Raw genomic sequence first — 17,604 nt, 5'->3', positions numbered from 1 at the left:
CCAGTTTGAATCAATCCCAAGCTCACAAAATGTGAGAGATGCCTTCTGCCTCACAGAGGCCAGATGATGGAGGAAATGGTGAAAAAGAGAGAAACGGCTTGAGAAAAAGAGACACTTAAAGCTGTCTGCGGGACTATGTCTCAATCAGTGGCTCTGGAGAGTTCAAACATCTGTCTAGAAATGTGCTCTGTGTTTATGCATGAAAAACCAGAAAGGGCCGGCTTGACTTGCCTGCGGGCAGCAATAGTGCAAATGAGGGTGACATTTGAGTTAATTGTGTGAATGTCAAGCTAACCTTTCACTACCGTGGAAACGTTTTGACACTGTTTTGAAGTGCCGATATAACATGGAAGCATCTCTTTCACTGTTTGTCTTATACAGTTGAACACGATAAGGAGTTTTTGCCCGTGAGGCGCCATCACAGAGAATTCCGATTTGACCTGTCCAAGATTCCGGAGGGTGAAGCGGTGACTGCTGCAGAGTTCCGCATCTACAAGGACTTCATTCCAGAGCGCTTTGACAATGAGACCTTCCGCATCAGTGTCTACCAGGTGCTGGAAGAACATTCGGACAGGTACATCTACACTGTATACCGTGGATATACAATATCAATTATATTTAGGGCTCTTAGGCAAGCAAACACACATCTGTCGGACACTAGGTGGCACTATAATAAGGTCCTTTGCATATTCTATTTTAACTCTAGTATCATTGGGGCTAGAATCTGTTTTTCTTTACTCTGAATCCTTGGGTCAAAATCTTAAAATAATGCTCTTGGCAGTTTTATTTCCGCCTATGAAAATTGTTTAGATTTTTATATATTTTTTTTACTTTATCTTCCAGGCTGTTCACCAGATCTTCACTAAAATTTGCATACACTAGCTAGGGACATTGCTGGCAAAAAGATGTTACTTATTTTTTTACATATTGACCTTTGTCTCCTGAATGCAATGTCTAAACTTAACAAAAATCTTTGTGCACATAGACCAGAGGGCTTTGAGGATGCATGTAAAGTTGCGCCAAAATTGCAAAACTGCAGCAACTAAAAATCCTTAGTAACACCGTAACCATCTGATCGGTGAAGTTAAATAATGGCATACATCTTCTTTGGTGGACGTCCTGACATATCCTCTAATATGACTCAGCTACATAAAAAATGTCCGCCAGTAGCCAATCAGATTTCGTAATGTTGAATCTGAATCATTTCAAAAATGGATATAATTGTAAATTGTGTGAAAACGAGTATGTGCACCACATTGTGTGACAATCTATAAATGTTTTTGCTAACAACTCTAGAATTCTAGTCTTCTGAATCCTAAAGTGCCCCCAAATCAGTTGATTATATATGCATATCCATTTTCCACAAGTAAACTTTTCCGCCATTGAGTTTTTAAAAAATGTTTTAGACTTGTCCTATAGTAAGCCATTAATGTGATTTGCACGAAATTTGGTGTGTATCATTTAGACATGCTCCTGACAAAATTGTATCAAAAGAATTTGGATTCATGTAATTGTTTAGCAGATAGAGGCTGATATGTTTTTGTCTGAGGCTCATAATGAATAATTAGCCTATATCTTGTGTATCATCCAAACTTCATGAAACTTGATATGTATTGTCAAGTCTCTACTGTCCTGTACAAGACAAAAATGGCAAAAATAATTCATAAAAAAACATGTACATGATAGACCCAGATACATAGTCTGGGTCATTTGTGTATGTGTGTGTGTGTGTGTGTGTGTTATCTTGTGTAGGTTTGTTCATATGTTTTCACTCTGTCTGTCAATGTTGGCATACCTAGTTAGTTTAGCTTCTATCAAGTGACAGATGAATTTGCACTAGAAAAAGTGATTGGACTTACAACCTTTGACATCAACAACAAAACTCTGCAGATTTTCCCTCCAAATCAGCATCAAAAATATGTCAAATGTCTGCAGATTCCTTGTGGGCCTGGGTATACTTTACTATTTTTTATGGTGGCTGTTTTTCACCTGTGACTTTTTTCCAAGGAAAATCCTTTCCTCTTGAGGGCTGTAATGCTCTCAACCCCTCTGGTCTGTAAACTCTGGACTCATTTGATTTGTGTTTCCTTCTATTTCCTCTAGCCGCACACACAATGCTCACTCTATCTAAGCATCCCAATGCAAACGTTACTGTTGCACCACACCATGTTTCCTATTCCGACTCAGCGGCTCTCCTCTCAAAGAATCAGTTGTGCACCACAGGGCTTCCCTTCACCGCACGTTTGGGACCTTCTAGAATATCGGCATGACCCGCGCTGTGAATTGGGTTCAAGAACGTCTAGCTCCTTCTACGCGCTGCTCGACCCCTCCTAAAGGCCTCAGTTGCCTCGACAGGTCTGTGGGGAACAACACTCCCCATTGTGCTCCCAGCAGGGAGATAAAAGAGACAGAAATGGAGGGATAAATGAGACTGGATTAGGCTGAGGCGGCAGATGTTGAGCAGAACAGGTGTTTGGAGAACACACACTGAGCACCGGAAATGCTCGGAGTCTCTGAAACGTCTGAAGTGTGTTCATGAGCTTCCAGTCGCTCCGCTTTCTCTTCCTGCAGCGATTCCCTTTTCTTTCATTGTATACTGCCTTTCAGTCTCGTTCTTACACTGTCGTCTTGTCTTGCTCTGATTTCCTCCGTTTGATTTAGTGCAGGGCAGCCACACTGTGAGATCAACAGCCTTTTATAAAGCCATTATTGTCAATTAAGGAAATGAAGTGCTCCCCAGGGCTTACCATCTGGAGCGAAGCGCTCTGTTTCTCGCTCTCCCATTTCTACAGTTAATTCACTCTTTCCCTCTGTTTCACTTTATCTGCCACCTTCTCCGTCTTTCAGTGTAAAGGCTCATTCCAATCAGTGCCTTGAAAATAGTTACGTTTTTAATTATCAGTGGTTTACTGTACAACATCAAGAGTTCATGAAAATTTGTTAAAGCAGTAAGGTGAAGTTTGATACGTTTCATAATTTTTGCAGTTCATCAGCATAATATATGTTTTTAGACCTGGATAAATTTGCTTTGATGCTTTCATTCATTTCATCTGTCGTAAGACTGTGGCGTTACTGTATGGAAGTCACCAGATGTTTTTCACTGCTATTATGTGAGTAGAAAAGGAGCTTGACAGAGTTGAAAGGTTATAATATAACATAATATAATATAATATAATATAATATAATATAATTTATTTTCTAAAAATATATTTAGTTTAAATAAATACTAAATATTTTTTATAATTATTATTATTATATAAATTACTTTATTAAATTGTGTTTTTATATTAAATATTGTTTTTATTTCCATTTAAATATTTTTTTATAAAAAGTTGAAAATTTGTTGTGTAATAGTTGTATAATATAATACAATTTAAAAAGTAAATTAAAAAGTTGTGTAATATAATAAACAAAATATAAGATAAAAACTGTTCACATCCTAAAAGAATGAGAATGACGTTTTAAGTTTTTAAGTTATGCAACTGAAAATCATTTTATGCAGAACCTGTGGGTACAGCTTTTATATAAATTATATAAAATATATAATTAATTAATAATTATATAGAGTTTTTAATCCTATATAAATATTTATTTCTAATTAAAATATGAACATTCGTTTATTAAAATATGAAAAAATATATAGTAAGGGAAAGTTCGAAACATTTCATAATTTTTGCAGTTCATCAACAGGTATAAGATATGTTTTTAGACCTGGATAAATGTAATTTTGTTGTAAGACTGTGGTGTTACTGAATAGAAGTCACAGGATGTTGTTCACAGCTATTATGAGAGTAGAAAAGGAGCTTGACCGTATTCTTTGTTCATACAGACAGTATTCAAGCTGCTCATGTAAGCTATTGTATGAACAGGATAATTCAAAAGTCACACCTTTATATCATTCTTTGTATCAGGATGCCACTGATTGTATTTTTCTTTTGGTTCACTTCACTTGCCTTCCATCTCTCACCTCTTTTACATCTTTGATTGGATACGAATGTCATTCTAGATATCTGTCACTGATTCTGTTGGCTCGCACACACAGTGCAGCAGTTAGCTGGCCACAGATCACCCCAGAGGCATTTCTTAAAGTGTTTGGTTGACAAACACAAAGTTTGGAGTTCAAGGCCTTGGGGAAAGAGCTGGATACAGTTCAACTGACACAAGAAAGATAGCATCATCTGAATGCCTCAGATTTTTGACCTTTTTGACTCGAAGGCCTAACACAATATTCAAAGCTCCCCTTCCATATACACTAAGATGTTTCTGCTGTAATTATGACAAAGTTTCTTGTTTGAAAACTTTTTTTATTGATATGTTGAATTAATTAATGTGCTTAATTTATTTAGTATATGATCTACGATTCATTTTGTGGTACTAGAAGTTACAGTGTATGAATATATACAGTATATACTGTATATATATATATATATATATATATAAGTTACTGATAGAGTGTTATTTTAATATTATTGATATACTGTTATATTTGTTTTGTGTTTTTATTTTTATGTTAATGTTTTTGAATTAGTTATTTGTATTATTATATTTTTGTTTTAATTTTAATTAATGAAGTTTAAGTAATTTTGTGTTTTTTCATTTTATTAGTTTTTTTTATATGTCAATATCGTTTTTATGAAGTTTTATCTTCTAGTTTTAGTTAATTTATTTTATTATAACTTAAACTAAGCTTAAAATGAGAAATGTTGCCTTGGCAACTATAGTGGACATAAATTAAGTTACATGTTTTTATATTTTATTTTATTTCAGTTAATGTTTATATTATTTCAAACAATTTTTTATGCGTTTAATTTTAGTTTTAGTTAACAAGAGTAATAACTCTGGTTCTGACACCGCTAAACAACTGAAATCCCACATATGTGGAAATGACATATATAATATAAATATGCTACTTTTCTCTTGTGCAAATGCTCATTTGCTCTCTCTCCATCAGGGATTCAGATTTGTTCCTGTTGGACTCGCGGGTGATCTGGGCAGCAGAAGAGGGTTGGCTGGTGTTCGACATCACAGCCACCAGTAACCACTGGGTGCTGAACCCGGGCAGGAATCTGGGCCTGCAGCTGGCTCTGGAAAATTTGGATGGCAAGTGAATGTGCACATGCCGGAGGTCACAGGGGTCAAAATAGGAAACAAGTACATCGTGTTGCATCACAGACAGAGACTGCTTAGGCTGCAGAGACTTTCTTAGCCCATGCTGCAGAGCACTCGGCTTGTTTTGCCTTTGCTTTTGTGTGCCGTTAAGTTCAATGCAGTTCAGTTCAGTAAATGTTTACAGTGTCTTTGAAAGGCAATTTATTACAATGCATTTACAGGCCATTCAAAGAAAACATCTAAAGTGGGGTCCAAAAGTCTGAGACCACTACAGAAATGCTTCTATACTTTTTTTTTTTTTTTTTTTTACAATTTAAAGGGATAGTTCACCCCCCCAAAAAAAATTACCCCATGATTTACTCACCCTTAAGCCATCTAAGTGTATATGACTTTCTTTTTTTAGATGAATACAATAAGAGTTATATATAAAAAATGGCCTGGCTCTTCCAAGCTTTATTATGGCAGTGAATGGGTGTTGAGATTTTGAAGTCCAATAAAGTGCATCCATCCATCATAAAAGTACTCCACATGGCTCCGGGGGGTTAATGCATAAATTAGGTTGAATGGGGGGCTGTAAGTAAATGGAAAAAAGATAGGCTCCAAGTGTTATTTCAAATGCTGAATGTTTTCCTACATAATTTCCAAAAGGCTGTTAGGGCTGCTAAGCATACATTTTTATCTGATACCATTGTAAATAACTCACACTGTTCTAGAATGCTCCTCTCGACTATTGATTCTGTCTTAAACCCTCCTGTTAAGACTTTATCAGTGATCTCTTCTTTTGTGTGAAAATTTTCTTAACCTTTTTTTTTTGGCAAAATCAATCCTACTCAAGATGAAGTTTTTGCCTTGATACAGCTTGTACTTGATCACTTTATTTTGCTTCAAAATCTCAACCACCATTCACTGCCATTATAAAGCTTGGAAGAGCCAGGACATTTTAAATATAACTCTTGATTGTATTCGTCTGAAAGAAGAAAGTCATATCCTGATGGCTTGAGGGTGAGTAAATCATGGGGTGATTTTCATTTTTGGGTGAACTATTCCTTTAATTGTTGTTGTTGTCAATAGAAATTATATAATCCAAATAACAAATTGATTGAAAAGTTGACCTGCAAAATTAACATGAATCTCATAACATCTTAGAATTTTGTTTTTTCTCTTTTTTTCTTTAATGGCAGCAGCACTTGAGCTGCATGCAATTTGTGTCAAACCTGATGATTTGGAGCCACTGCACAACCCACGCAAGGAAGATAATTCTGCAAATAGCTGCAATTGCAGGTTTTCAAACAGAGATGGCGACAATGAGGCAAAACTTACGGACTGTAGCTTTAAATAGCACATTTAAAATTATAATCAAGTACTTTACATGTTTTATGTTATTCAACATATCAAAATGAGTGTACTTCTTTAAAGCACAACAAAAGATTATTAAAACATAATAATTTACAATGTACTTTAAAGCAAAACTTTTAATTTGACTTTATATAAAGTGCACTTTTTAAAAGTGTACTTAAGTGTGTTAAGAAACAGTTATAAAAAGTGAACTCTCTTTAAATTAAAGTGGCTTTTTATTTCGTTAATATTATATTATCTACAAGTACAGTTTTTAAAAAGATACTTTTAAAATTTGAAGTACACTACAAGTGTACATTCAATACAGTTAAGTGCACTTCTTTTTCACAAGGGTCTTCAGCTTCAATAGAAGATGATCGACCATTTGTACAAAGATCCACATGATCAATTTGATCAAATGAAAAATGATGCACAATCTGAAATGTTCATTATTAATTATATTGAATTTCAATGTAGTCTCAAACCTTTAGAACCCACTGTATATATATATAATCTGAAAGAGGAAGAACCAGTCAAATGTACACAAATGAACCTAGAAAGGTGCTAATGATCTGACTCTTCATCAGCTAACCTTGAGATTCAAGACCACTAATTCAAGATAATGCACAGAACTGATCTGTCATAATCTAGATGGTTTGATCACTAATGCTTGCTCTGGAGTTTCAGCAGAAATCACTATTAAGAGTGTAGTTTAGTCTAAGATCAATGCTTGGTCTGGATGTCCTAAACAAGTTCTAACTAATGCAGAATTGAACCTACTATGTTTTTCACTCACATACTTAATTGCCAGCCGCAGTGGGAGTGTGTTTTGTACTGAATCTGCGTGAGTAGGATGGTGTGTGTGTGTGTACAGGATGTTACAGGTTTTAAGTGTTAGCATGAAAACAGGTGCAGTGTATTATGGAGCACACATAGATCAACATGCTTGTCGAGACATGCTTGCGGGACGCCTACCCTGTCGCCGTAGGCAACCGGCAACCCTGGCTTTACCTCAGCGTGGAGACAGAGAGAACATTCCTTCCTCTTTGCAGGAAACACACACACACACACACACGCACACGCACGCGCACGCGCACGCGCACACACACACACACACACACACACACACACACACACACACACACATTAAAGCTGGTGTGTAGGTAAAAGGAGTCCGCGCAGTGGGAGTGTGTTTTGTACTGAATCTGCGTGAGTAGGATGGTGTGTGTGTGTGTACAGGATGTTACAGGTTTTAAGTGTTAGCATGAAAACAGGTGCAGTGTATTATGGAGCACACATAGATCAACATGCTTGTCGAGACATGCTTGCGGGACGCCTACCCTGTCGCCGTAGGCAACCGGCAACCCTGGCTTTACCTCAGCGTGGAGACAGAGAGAACATTCCTTCCTCTTTGCAGGAAACACACACACACACACACACGCACACGCACGCGCACGCGCACGCGCACACACACACACACACACACACACACACACACACACGCACACGCACGCGCGCGCGCACGCGCACACACACACACACACACACACACACACACACACACACACACACATTAAAGCTGGTGTGTAGGTAAAAGGAGTCCAGAATGGCACAGAGACCGAAACAGATGTAAGTGCAGGAATTTTCTGAGTAAACAGGGAACTAAAAGTGCACTTGAGAGCAAGAGAGATTACACAAAATAAACATCAGAAATGGCATATTCTTGGAGAAAACACACACTCTCTTACACAATTCTCTTGTTTTATAAGACTGTGACCGTCTAAGACACAAACTGAATATTATATAATGCATATTACACGATTTATTAGGCCACAGGGCTCTGACAAAATTAAAGATTGCTAAACTGTCTCGTTGAGTGATGTGTGGAACTCTCTTAAGAAACGATTCGCAGAAACACAAACGGAAAAAGTTTGCTTCCTGCTACACAGGTGAAAAACATCTTTCAAGGGCCCTGTATAACTTCTCTTCTGCGATTTGTACCTGTCAGCATTTCCACTAACAATTTCAAGACGTTGTTCTGTCCTCTCAGATCTCAGAGAGAAAAGAAATGAGTAATTAATTTTAAATGAATGATGCATTGTGTCTGCATATGTGCTGAAATCTCTCTGTCTCATCCTGCAGGTCAGAGCGTGAACCCATGGGTGGCGGGGCTGGTGGGCCGCAGTGGCCCCCAGAGCAAACAACCCTTCATGGTGGCCTTCTTTAAAGCCACAGAGGTCCACATCCGCAGCATCCGCTCCGCACAGGGCGGCAACAAGCAACGCAATCCCAACCGCTCCAAAACCACCAAGGGCCAGGAGGCACTGCGTGTAGCCAATATCGCAGGTGTGTGTGTGTTTGAGTACAGATGTGTGAAGGCAGGTGAAGAAAAACAAATGCAAGGATAGCAGTAACAACCAGAAAGAAAGGTACTTAAAACAATACCATGCTAAACTATTTTTCCATGGTAATTTTTGCTTAGTGATGATTTCCTCACTACAAACTAGGACACCCTTGTTGAATGTGCACTTGTATATATATAGTATACTGTATATATATATATATATTAAGTACATTTTTAAAAGTTTACTTTGTAATATTGTCAAATATATATATAAAAAGTTTTACTTTAACGTACGTTTAAAAAAACATTGTTTTAATAATCTTTTGTTGTGCTTTAAAGAAGTACGCTTATTTTGATGTATTGAAAACATGCCAAAGCACATGTAAAGTACTTGATTATTAACTGTGTGTTATTTAATATTACACTGAAACACAACACATACAAGTTTCAATAGAAATTACATTCAAGTATATTTTAGTTTATCATAAATGCTTGTCAGTATTCAGCAGTACACTTGAACCATATTTCAAAGCAAATTAAATAATGTAATTACATATAAAGATGTTTTTAAGTCCTACTTAAGTGGTTTAATAAAAGCACTCCAAAGTTCAACTAATTACATTTAATATAAATTTCAACTATAATTTATTTTAATTCAACCGAAAATAACAAGCAATTAAGTGTCTGATAACATTACATTCAGTTCACACTTAAGTATAACATTTCCTTAATTTGTACTCTTAGTTAAAATATGCTGTGTGTGCTTCTTTCTCACAAGGGCTGTCAACAGAATATTTTATCAATAAATTATTTATTCACTAACCAAAAAGGTAACGATGGTCCACCCAAAAATGTAAATTCCGTCAGCGTTTACTCCCCCTCGTGTCATTTTAAACCTGTGTGCTGGTTTAAATAATAATCTGTAATAATCTTCACAGCTCAAACTCCAAAAAAATACAATTAAACAGTCCTCTGAAGCCTTATGAAAGCTTTTTATGAGAAACTTGTCAAAACTAACAGCGTGCAGGTTTGGTTTCAATATGGTATGTGACCCTGGAGCACAAAAGCAGTGTTAAGTCGCTGGGGTATATTTGTAGCAATAGCCAAAAACACTGTATGGGTCAAAATTATTGATTTTTCTTTTATGCCAAAAATCATTAGGATATTAAGTAAAGATCATGTTCCATGAAGATATTTTGTAAATTTCCTACTGTAAATATATTAAAACTTCATTTTTGATTAGTAATATGCATTGCTAAGAACTTCATCTGAACAACTTTAAACGTGATTTTCTCAATATTTCGATTGTTTTTGCACCCTCAGATTCCAGATTTTCAAATAGTTGTATCTCGGCCAAATACTGTCCTATCATAACAAACCATATATCAACGGAAAGCTTATTTATTCAGCTTTTCAGATGATGTATAAATCTCAATTTCGAAAAATTGACCCTTATGACTAGTTTTGTGGTCCAGGGTCACATAATAATTTTCATTTTAAGCTGAACTATCCCTTTAAGGCAAAGGAGAAGCAGAGCTGAATTGTGTGTGTGTTCATGTGTTTCCTATTACTCTGTGATTCTCTGCAGGTTATTTTGCACAGTAATAGCATTACAGTGTTAAATGGATGTTAAATGAATCTGGGTCGATGTTATGCATAGGTATGAGGGTTATAAGTATTCCAGACGACTTCAGTGACCTATACCTCATATTTCCCCATGCCTCTCACAGTTTAACGTTAGCTTCAGCACCCCTTCACACATTTTAACTCAGACAGTGTCCATATTTGAAATACTTTCAGCTGTTTGACTAACAGACATAGACCTAATCATGCAAACTTTTGATTTTTGAGCTTTATTTGATAATATTATCATTATTAAAATACATTATAAAATTCTGTAAAAGGTTTCTTTACTCTTCAGTAATCCTCTCTCTCTCTTTGTTTTCAGAGAACAGCAATGCGGATCAGAAGCAGGCCTGTAAGAAACACGAGTTGTATGTTAGTTTTCGAGACCTTGGATGGCAGGTGTGTTATTCCTCACCCCTTCATTTCTCTCTTCAGACCCTCTTTTTTGTAATTGCCATTTGTAATTGTCAGAAAATCATTAAAAGAGCAAATATATAGACTACCATTCAAAAATGTTGGGGTCGGTAAGTTTTTTTCATGTTTTTGAAAAAAAAGTATCTTCTGCTTACAAAGGCTACATTTATTTGATGTTGAAAAAATACAGTAAAAAACAGTAATATTGTGAAATATTATTAGAATTTAAAATAACTGTTTTCTGTTGTAATATATTTTAAAATCAAATTTATTTCTGTGATGATCAAAGCTGAATTTTCAGCATCATTACTCCAGTCTTCAGTGTCACATGATCCTTCAGAAATCATTCTAATATGCAGATTCACAGATTCAATCTTGAAAACAGTTAATATTTTTTGGGAAACCATTATTCATTCATTCATTCATTCATTCATTATTTATAAAGCACATTTAAAAACAACCCAGGGTTGACCAAAGTGCTGTACAGATAATAGAAGTCAAATAAAGATACAAATGATAATATCTCAATATATCTCTTCATGTAAACAAAATAATAATGATAATAAATTAGAAATCCACACTAAGCAAATGCGTTTTAAGTTTTGATTTGAAAGAGGAAAGTGATGACACCATTCGGATCGAAACCGGTAGGCTGTTCCAGAGTTTGGGGCCTACTGTCGCAAAAGCTCGGTCTCCACGATGTTTTAACCTCGATCTACACACAGAGAGCAATCCAAGGCTGCCTGATCTAAGTGACCTAGAAGGATTGTGATAATGTAAAATGTCAGAAAGATACGCTGGTGCTAGGCCATGTAATGCTTTAAAAACAAAAACTAGAATTTTAAAATCTATTCTCAGTTTGACTGGTAGCCAATGCAGAGAAGTTAAGATGGGAGAGATATGATCAAATTTTCGACTGTCAGTCAGCAGCCTGGCTGCAGCATTTTGTACCATTTGAAGACACCCGATGGATGATTGATTTACAGCATAATAAAGTGAATAGCAATAATCAAGGCGTGAAGTAATAAATGCATGGATAACTTTTTCAAAGTTCTTTAAAGAAAGAACAGGTTTGACTTTTGCGAGACGTCGTAAATGATAAAAACAGGATTTAACAACAGAATTAATTTGTTTATCGAACTTGAGACCTGAATCAAACAACACACCTAAATTTTTCGCACATGGAGTAACATGAGAGCTTAAGTCGCCAAGGTCCAGATCACCAAAATCATAGGAATCACTTGGACCAAACAGCATAACTTCGGTTTTATTCTCATTTAAGGCTAAGAAATTCTGTGTAAGCCAAATTTTAACCATGTAAACAAGCTAGCAGAACTTCTATGGAACTTGAATCATTATGTTTAAGAGGAAGGTATAATTGGGTGTCATCGGCATATAGATGGAAAGATACTCCATATTTGGAAAAGATGGAACCCAATTATAATTTTTTTTTTCATGATTCTTTGATGAACATATAAGTTTAAAGAACCATTAACGCATTTCATTGAAATATAATTCTTGTGTAATACTGTAATGTATTTACTGTTATGCACATGTGCACTCTTCGTAAACGGCGTTTATTGAGGACGCGTTAAAATGTATCGATTAAAATGTATATACTGTATATTTAAATAGAATGGAAGAGATAGCTTGTACTGCATATTAGCTTGCTTATTGTGCCCAAGAGCATCATTTATTTAAGTCCATATGTCTTACTAACAAGAAACTATGCTTCTAACCACAGATCGAGAGCGGTAGTTCCAACCACGCTAAGTTTGAGATGCTGTTTGCGAGTGCTCGTTTGAACTATGGTTTCGGGAAACACCAAATCGTTGAACTATGTTGGTAACAACGGAACTTGTGACCACAGTTGGTTAGCAATGCTTTTGGGGAAACGCACCCCTGCTTAGGATGGATAGACCACCAGCCTAGAACCAGCAACAAACCAGCTAAAATATTCCAAAAGCCAGCTTAATGGGTTTAACCTGATTTTTTCCCTAGGTTTCCTCTCTCAGCTCTGTTCTTTTTCCTTCTCACACGACATTCCACTTTATCTCTCACTGTGTTTATGGCTCAGACTATTTTATGAGTCTGCGTAGCTCAAGTCAGTCGCTCCATTAGGCTGCATTACCTCAAGAGCACGAGCACCAGCAGTCAAGCAAAGATAGGAGAACCTCGTTTCTGTTTACACACAGATAGTCTTGCCACCTGTAGCATATCTGTCTCTCCTGCTGGATCATGGCACTTAAACATTCACTCAGAGCAGCTGGCGAGGACTCTAAGACCCTGGCTCTAGCATGTGGGTTTAAATTCTCCCCAAATTCCCTTTTGAATTATAACATTTTACACATACTTTAACACGAGTGCGGAATACAATTACGCATTATTGTGATATTTTGGTTCACAATCGGAGTGATCTGAGGTATAGAATGCTTTACGAAAATGAAGACCATCTGGTTGGGAAAGATCTAGCTCAGGCTTTATGACTGATTTGTGCTCTGTCCACCTTTCAGGATTGGATTATAGCTCCTGAAGGATATGCTGCATATTACTGTATGGGAGAATGTGCCTTTCCTCTCAATTCCTACATGAACGCCACAAACCATGCCATCGTACAGACATTGGTAAGACCTTCACCATCTACACATCTAACCTGGCTCCAAAATGTACTTTTTACCCCAGCTGCCAATCATAAATACCATGTTTATTCATTAATCAAAAGTGACAATAAAGGCATTTATAATTACTTATATAATGTGTATTAACACCTATATATTATAAAAGTCACACATTTCTTGCAACAGCAATATCAGTTTAATCAAAAATCACATAAATTGTCAAATCAAAGAAATTAATACTTTTATTTAGCAAGGATTCATTAAATTGATCAAAAGTGACAGTAAAGGCATTTATAATGTAAAAAAAAAAATCAATCAATCAAATGCTGTTTGAACTTTGCATTCATCAAAGAATCCTGAAAAATGTCTCACAGTTTCCACAACAATATTAAGCAGCTCAACTGTTTTCAACACTGATAATAAGAAATATTTCTTGAGCAGCAAATTAGCATATTAGAATTATTTCTGAAGGATCATATGACTGAAAATTCAGCTTTGCATCACCATGACAATTTACAATATATTCACATAGAAAATAGTTATTTTAAATTGAAATAATATTTTACAATATTAGATTTTTTTTCAATCTAATACAACCTCAATTCCAGAAAAGTTGGGACATTTTGTGAAATGCCAGAAAATCAAGAATATGTTATTTGTTCATTCTCTTCAACCTTTATTTAATTGACTAAAGTACAAAGAAAGAAAAAATTCCAATGTTTTTACTGAGCAACTTATTATTTTGTAGATATAAACACATTTTGATTTTGATGGCTGCAACATACTCCAAAAAATTGGGACAGAGGCAAATTTAACACTTTGTCACATCAACTTTCCTTTTATTTACAATGTTTAATTGCTTGGGAATTGAGGATACTAACTGTTAACGTTTTGCAATCAAAATCTTTGTCCAATCTCTCTTGATACAAGACTTCAGCTGCTCAACAGTCTGTGATTGTCATTGTCTGATTCTCCTTTTCATGACCGGTCATACATTTTCAATAGGAGACAGATCTGGACTGATCTAGCACATTCACACTGCGTCTACGAAAGCATGCTGTTGACATGCAGAATGAGACCTGGCATTCTCCTGATCTAATAGCCAAGGACTTCCCATGAAAGATGTCATCTTGATGGCAGTATATGTCTCTGTACAATCCCACTATATGCCTCCATGTCAATGGGTCAATGGTACCTTCGCACATATTCCAGTCACCCATGCCATTTGCTCTGCTGCAGCCCCATACCACGACAGACGTTTGCTTTTGCATCTGTTGCTGATGAAAGTCTGGATGGTCCCTTTGGTCTTTGAGACTGAGAACTCGACGTCCATTTTTCCTAGAAACAAGTTGAAATGTGAACTCATCTGAGCACAGCACACATTTACACTGTCTTGTTGACTATCTGAGATGAGCTCTGGCCCAGAGAACCCCGCAGCATCACTGCATAGAACTGATGTTTAGCTTTCTCCTAGAGTAAATGTTTATTCATTAATCAAAAGTGACAATAAAGGCATTTATAATTACTTATATAATGTGTATTAACACCTATATATTATAAAAGTCACACATTTCTTGCAACAGCAATATCAGTTTAATCAAAAATCACATAAATTGTCAAATCAAAGAAATTAATACTTTTATTTAGCAAGGATTCATTAAATTGATCAAAAGTGACAGTAAAGGCATTTATAATGTAAAAAAAAAAATCAATCAATCAAATGCTGTTTGAACTTTGCATTCATCAAAGAATCCTGAAAAATGTCTCACAGTTTCCACAACAATATTAAGCAGCTCAACTGTTTTCAACACTGATAATAAGAAATATTTCTTGAGCAGCAAATTAGCATATTAGAATTATTTCTGAAGGATCATATGACTGAAAATTCAGCTTTGCATCACCATGACAATTTACAATATATTCACATAGAAAATAGTTATTTTAAATTGAAATAATATTTTACAATATTAGATTTTTTTTCAATCTAATACAACCTCAATTCCAGAAAAGTTGGGACATTTTGTGAAATGCCAGAAAATCAAGAATATGTTATTTGTTCATTCTCTTCAACCTTTATTTAATTGACTAAAGTACAAAGAAAGAAAAAATTCCAATGTTTTTACTGAGCAACTTATTATTTTGTAGATATAAACACATTTTGATTTTGATGGCTGCAACATACTCCAAAAAATTGGGACAGAGGCAAATTTAACACTTTGTCACATCAACTTTCCTTTTATTTACAATGTTTAATTGCTTGGGAATTGAGGATACTAACTGTTAACGTTTTGCAATCAAAATCTTTGTCCAATCTCTCTTGATACAAGACTTCAGCTGCTCAACAGTCTGTGATTGTCATTGTCTGATTCTCCTTTTCATGACCGGTCATACATTTTCAATAGGAGACAGATCTGGACTGATCTAGCACATTCACACTGCGTCTACGAAAGCATGCTGTTGACATGCAGAATGAGACCTGGCATTCTCCTGATCTAATAGCCAAGGACTTCCCATGAAAGATGTCATCTTGATGGCAGTATATGTCTCTGTACAATCCCACTATATGCCTCCATGTCAATGGGTCAATGGTACCTTCGCACATATTCCAGTCACCCATGCCATTTGCTCTGCTGCAGCCCCATACCACGACAGACGTTTGCTTTTGCATCTGTTGCTGATGAAAGTCTGGATGGTCCCTTTGGTCTTTGAGACTGAGAACTCGACGTCCATTTTTCCTAGAAACAAGTTGAAATGTGAACTCATCTGAGCACAGCACACATTTACACTGTCTTGTTGACTATCTGAGATGAGCTCTGGCCCAGAGAACCCCGCAGCATCACTGCATAGAACTGATGTTTAGCTTTCTCCTAGAGTAAAAGAGATTCACGTTGCATTTACTGATGCAGTGGCAGACTGTGTTCAGTTACAGCAGTTTACTGAAGTACTCCTGAGCCCATGTGGCTATATTTAACACTACAGCATGAAGGTTTCTTATGCAATGCCATCTGAGGACTCAAAGGTCATGCACATTTAACTGAGATTTCCTGCCTTGCCCTACACAGACTGAGATTTCTCTGGATTCCTTAAATCTTTTCACAATATTATGTATGGTAATTGGCGAAAGACCTAAATTCTTTGAGATTTTGCATTGAGAAATGTGATTTTTTATTTGTTTGAGACTTATCTCATGAAATTTGGCACAAAGTGATGAGCCATGATCCAGCTTTGCTTTCAAAGACTGAGATGCTCCTTTTATACCCAAACATGATACCCTCAGCTATTACCAATTCACCTGCTTACTGTGAACTGCTTCAAAACAGTTTAATTTGGATATTCTATAACCTTTTCACTTTTATTTCACCTCTGTCCCAACTTTTTTGTTTAGTGTGTTGCAGCCATCAAAATCAAAATTTGTTTATATTTACAAAATACATTTATGTTAAGGCTTAATATAAGGTAAATGATGTCTCTTACTGAAAAATGTAGTAGAAAACCATTTGACATCATTGAAATAATGACGCCCCCCATAGTCCAAAATATGTATAAAACGATGTTGATTTTTAAAAATAATGTAAATCTTTCATGGGTTTTCTACTACATATTTCAATAAGAGACATCATTTACTTCATATTAAGTCTTAATATGTTCCCTTTAACAAGTCACAGATTCTTGATTTTATTTACAAAATGTCTTTTCTGGATTTGGGGTTGTAAATGCTATCTTGGTGAGCATAAGAAAAATCTGTATGCTATATAATTGTAATAAATATACTTTGACGAAGTGGTCCTGACTGAAACACAAGTTGTGACAGAAATTTTTAATCATGCACATCACTGAGTCGGACTGTCATTCTTACAATTTGACTAACATAAAACTACCGTCTACCATAAGTAAAGTACTTTTGTTTTGACCTTCACATTTTTTTCTCAGGTTCACTTCATCAACCCCGAAATGGTTCCAAAACCATGCTGCGCCCCTACACAACTCCATGCCATCTCCGTCCTGTATTTCGACGACAGCTCCAATGTCATCCTGAAGAAATACCGCAACATGGTGGTCAGAGCGTGTGGCTGCCACTAGAGTCCTATCACACACACACACATGCACACACACGCACACGCGCACGCGCGCACACACACACACACACACACACACACA

The 17,604-nt window shown here is 36.0% G+C and overlaps 1 protein-coding gene across 2 annotated transcripts in view; it reads left to right on the top strand.

Annotated features, from left to right (window-relative positions):
* Positions 1–17,604, top strand: part of LOC107565994 (bone morphogenetic protein 7-like) — a 47,593-nt gene extending 29,989 nt beyond the window's left edge. Inside the window, exons 2-8 of one of the 2 annotated variants that reach the window (XM_016251345.1) lie at positions 382–574; positions 4,952–5,100; positions 8,587–8,790; positions 10,737–10,813; positions 13,342–13,452; positions 17,377–17,547; positions 17,580–17,604. In XM_016251345.1, the coding sequence (XP_016106831.1) occupies positions 382–574; positions 4,952–5,100; positions 8,587–8,790; positions 10,737–10,813; positions 13,342–13,452; positions 17,377–17,526 (884 nt within the window). In that variant the 3' untranslated portion in view covers positions 17,527–17,547; positions 17,580–17,604. The other variant, XM_016251343.1, reaches the window with a different exon arrangement.

Source organism: Sinocyclocheilus grahami, unplaced genomic scaffold (assembly GCF_001515645.1).
Source record: "Sinocyclocheilus grahami isolate Dianchi unplaced genomic scaffold, SAMN03320097.WGS_v1.1 scaffold1039.1, whole genome shotgun sequence".
Lineage (NCBI taxonomy): Eukaryota > Metazoa > Chordata > Actinopteri > Cypriniformes > Cyprinidae > Sinocyclocheilus > Sinocyclocheilus grahami.
This window is presented reverse-complemented; position numbering and strand designations above follow the sequence as displayed.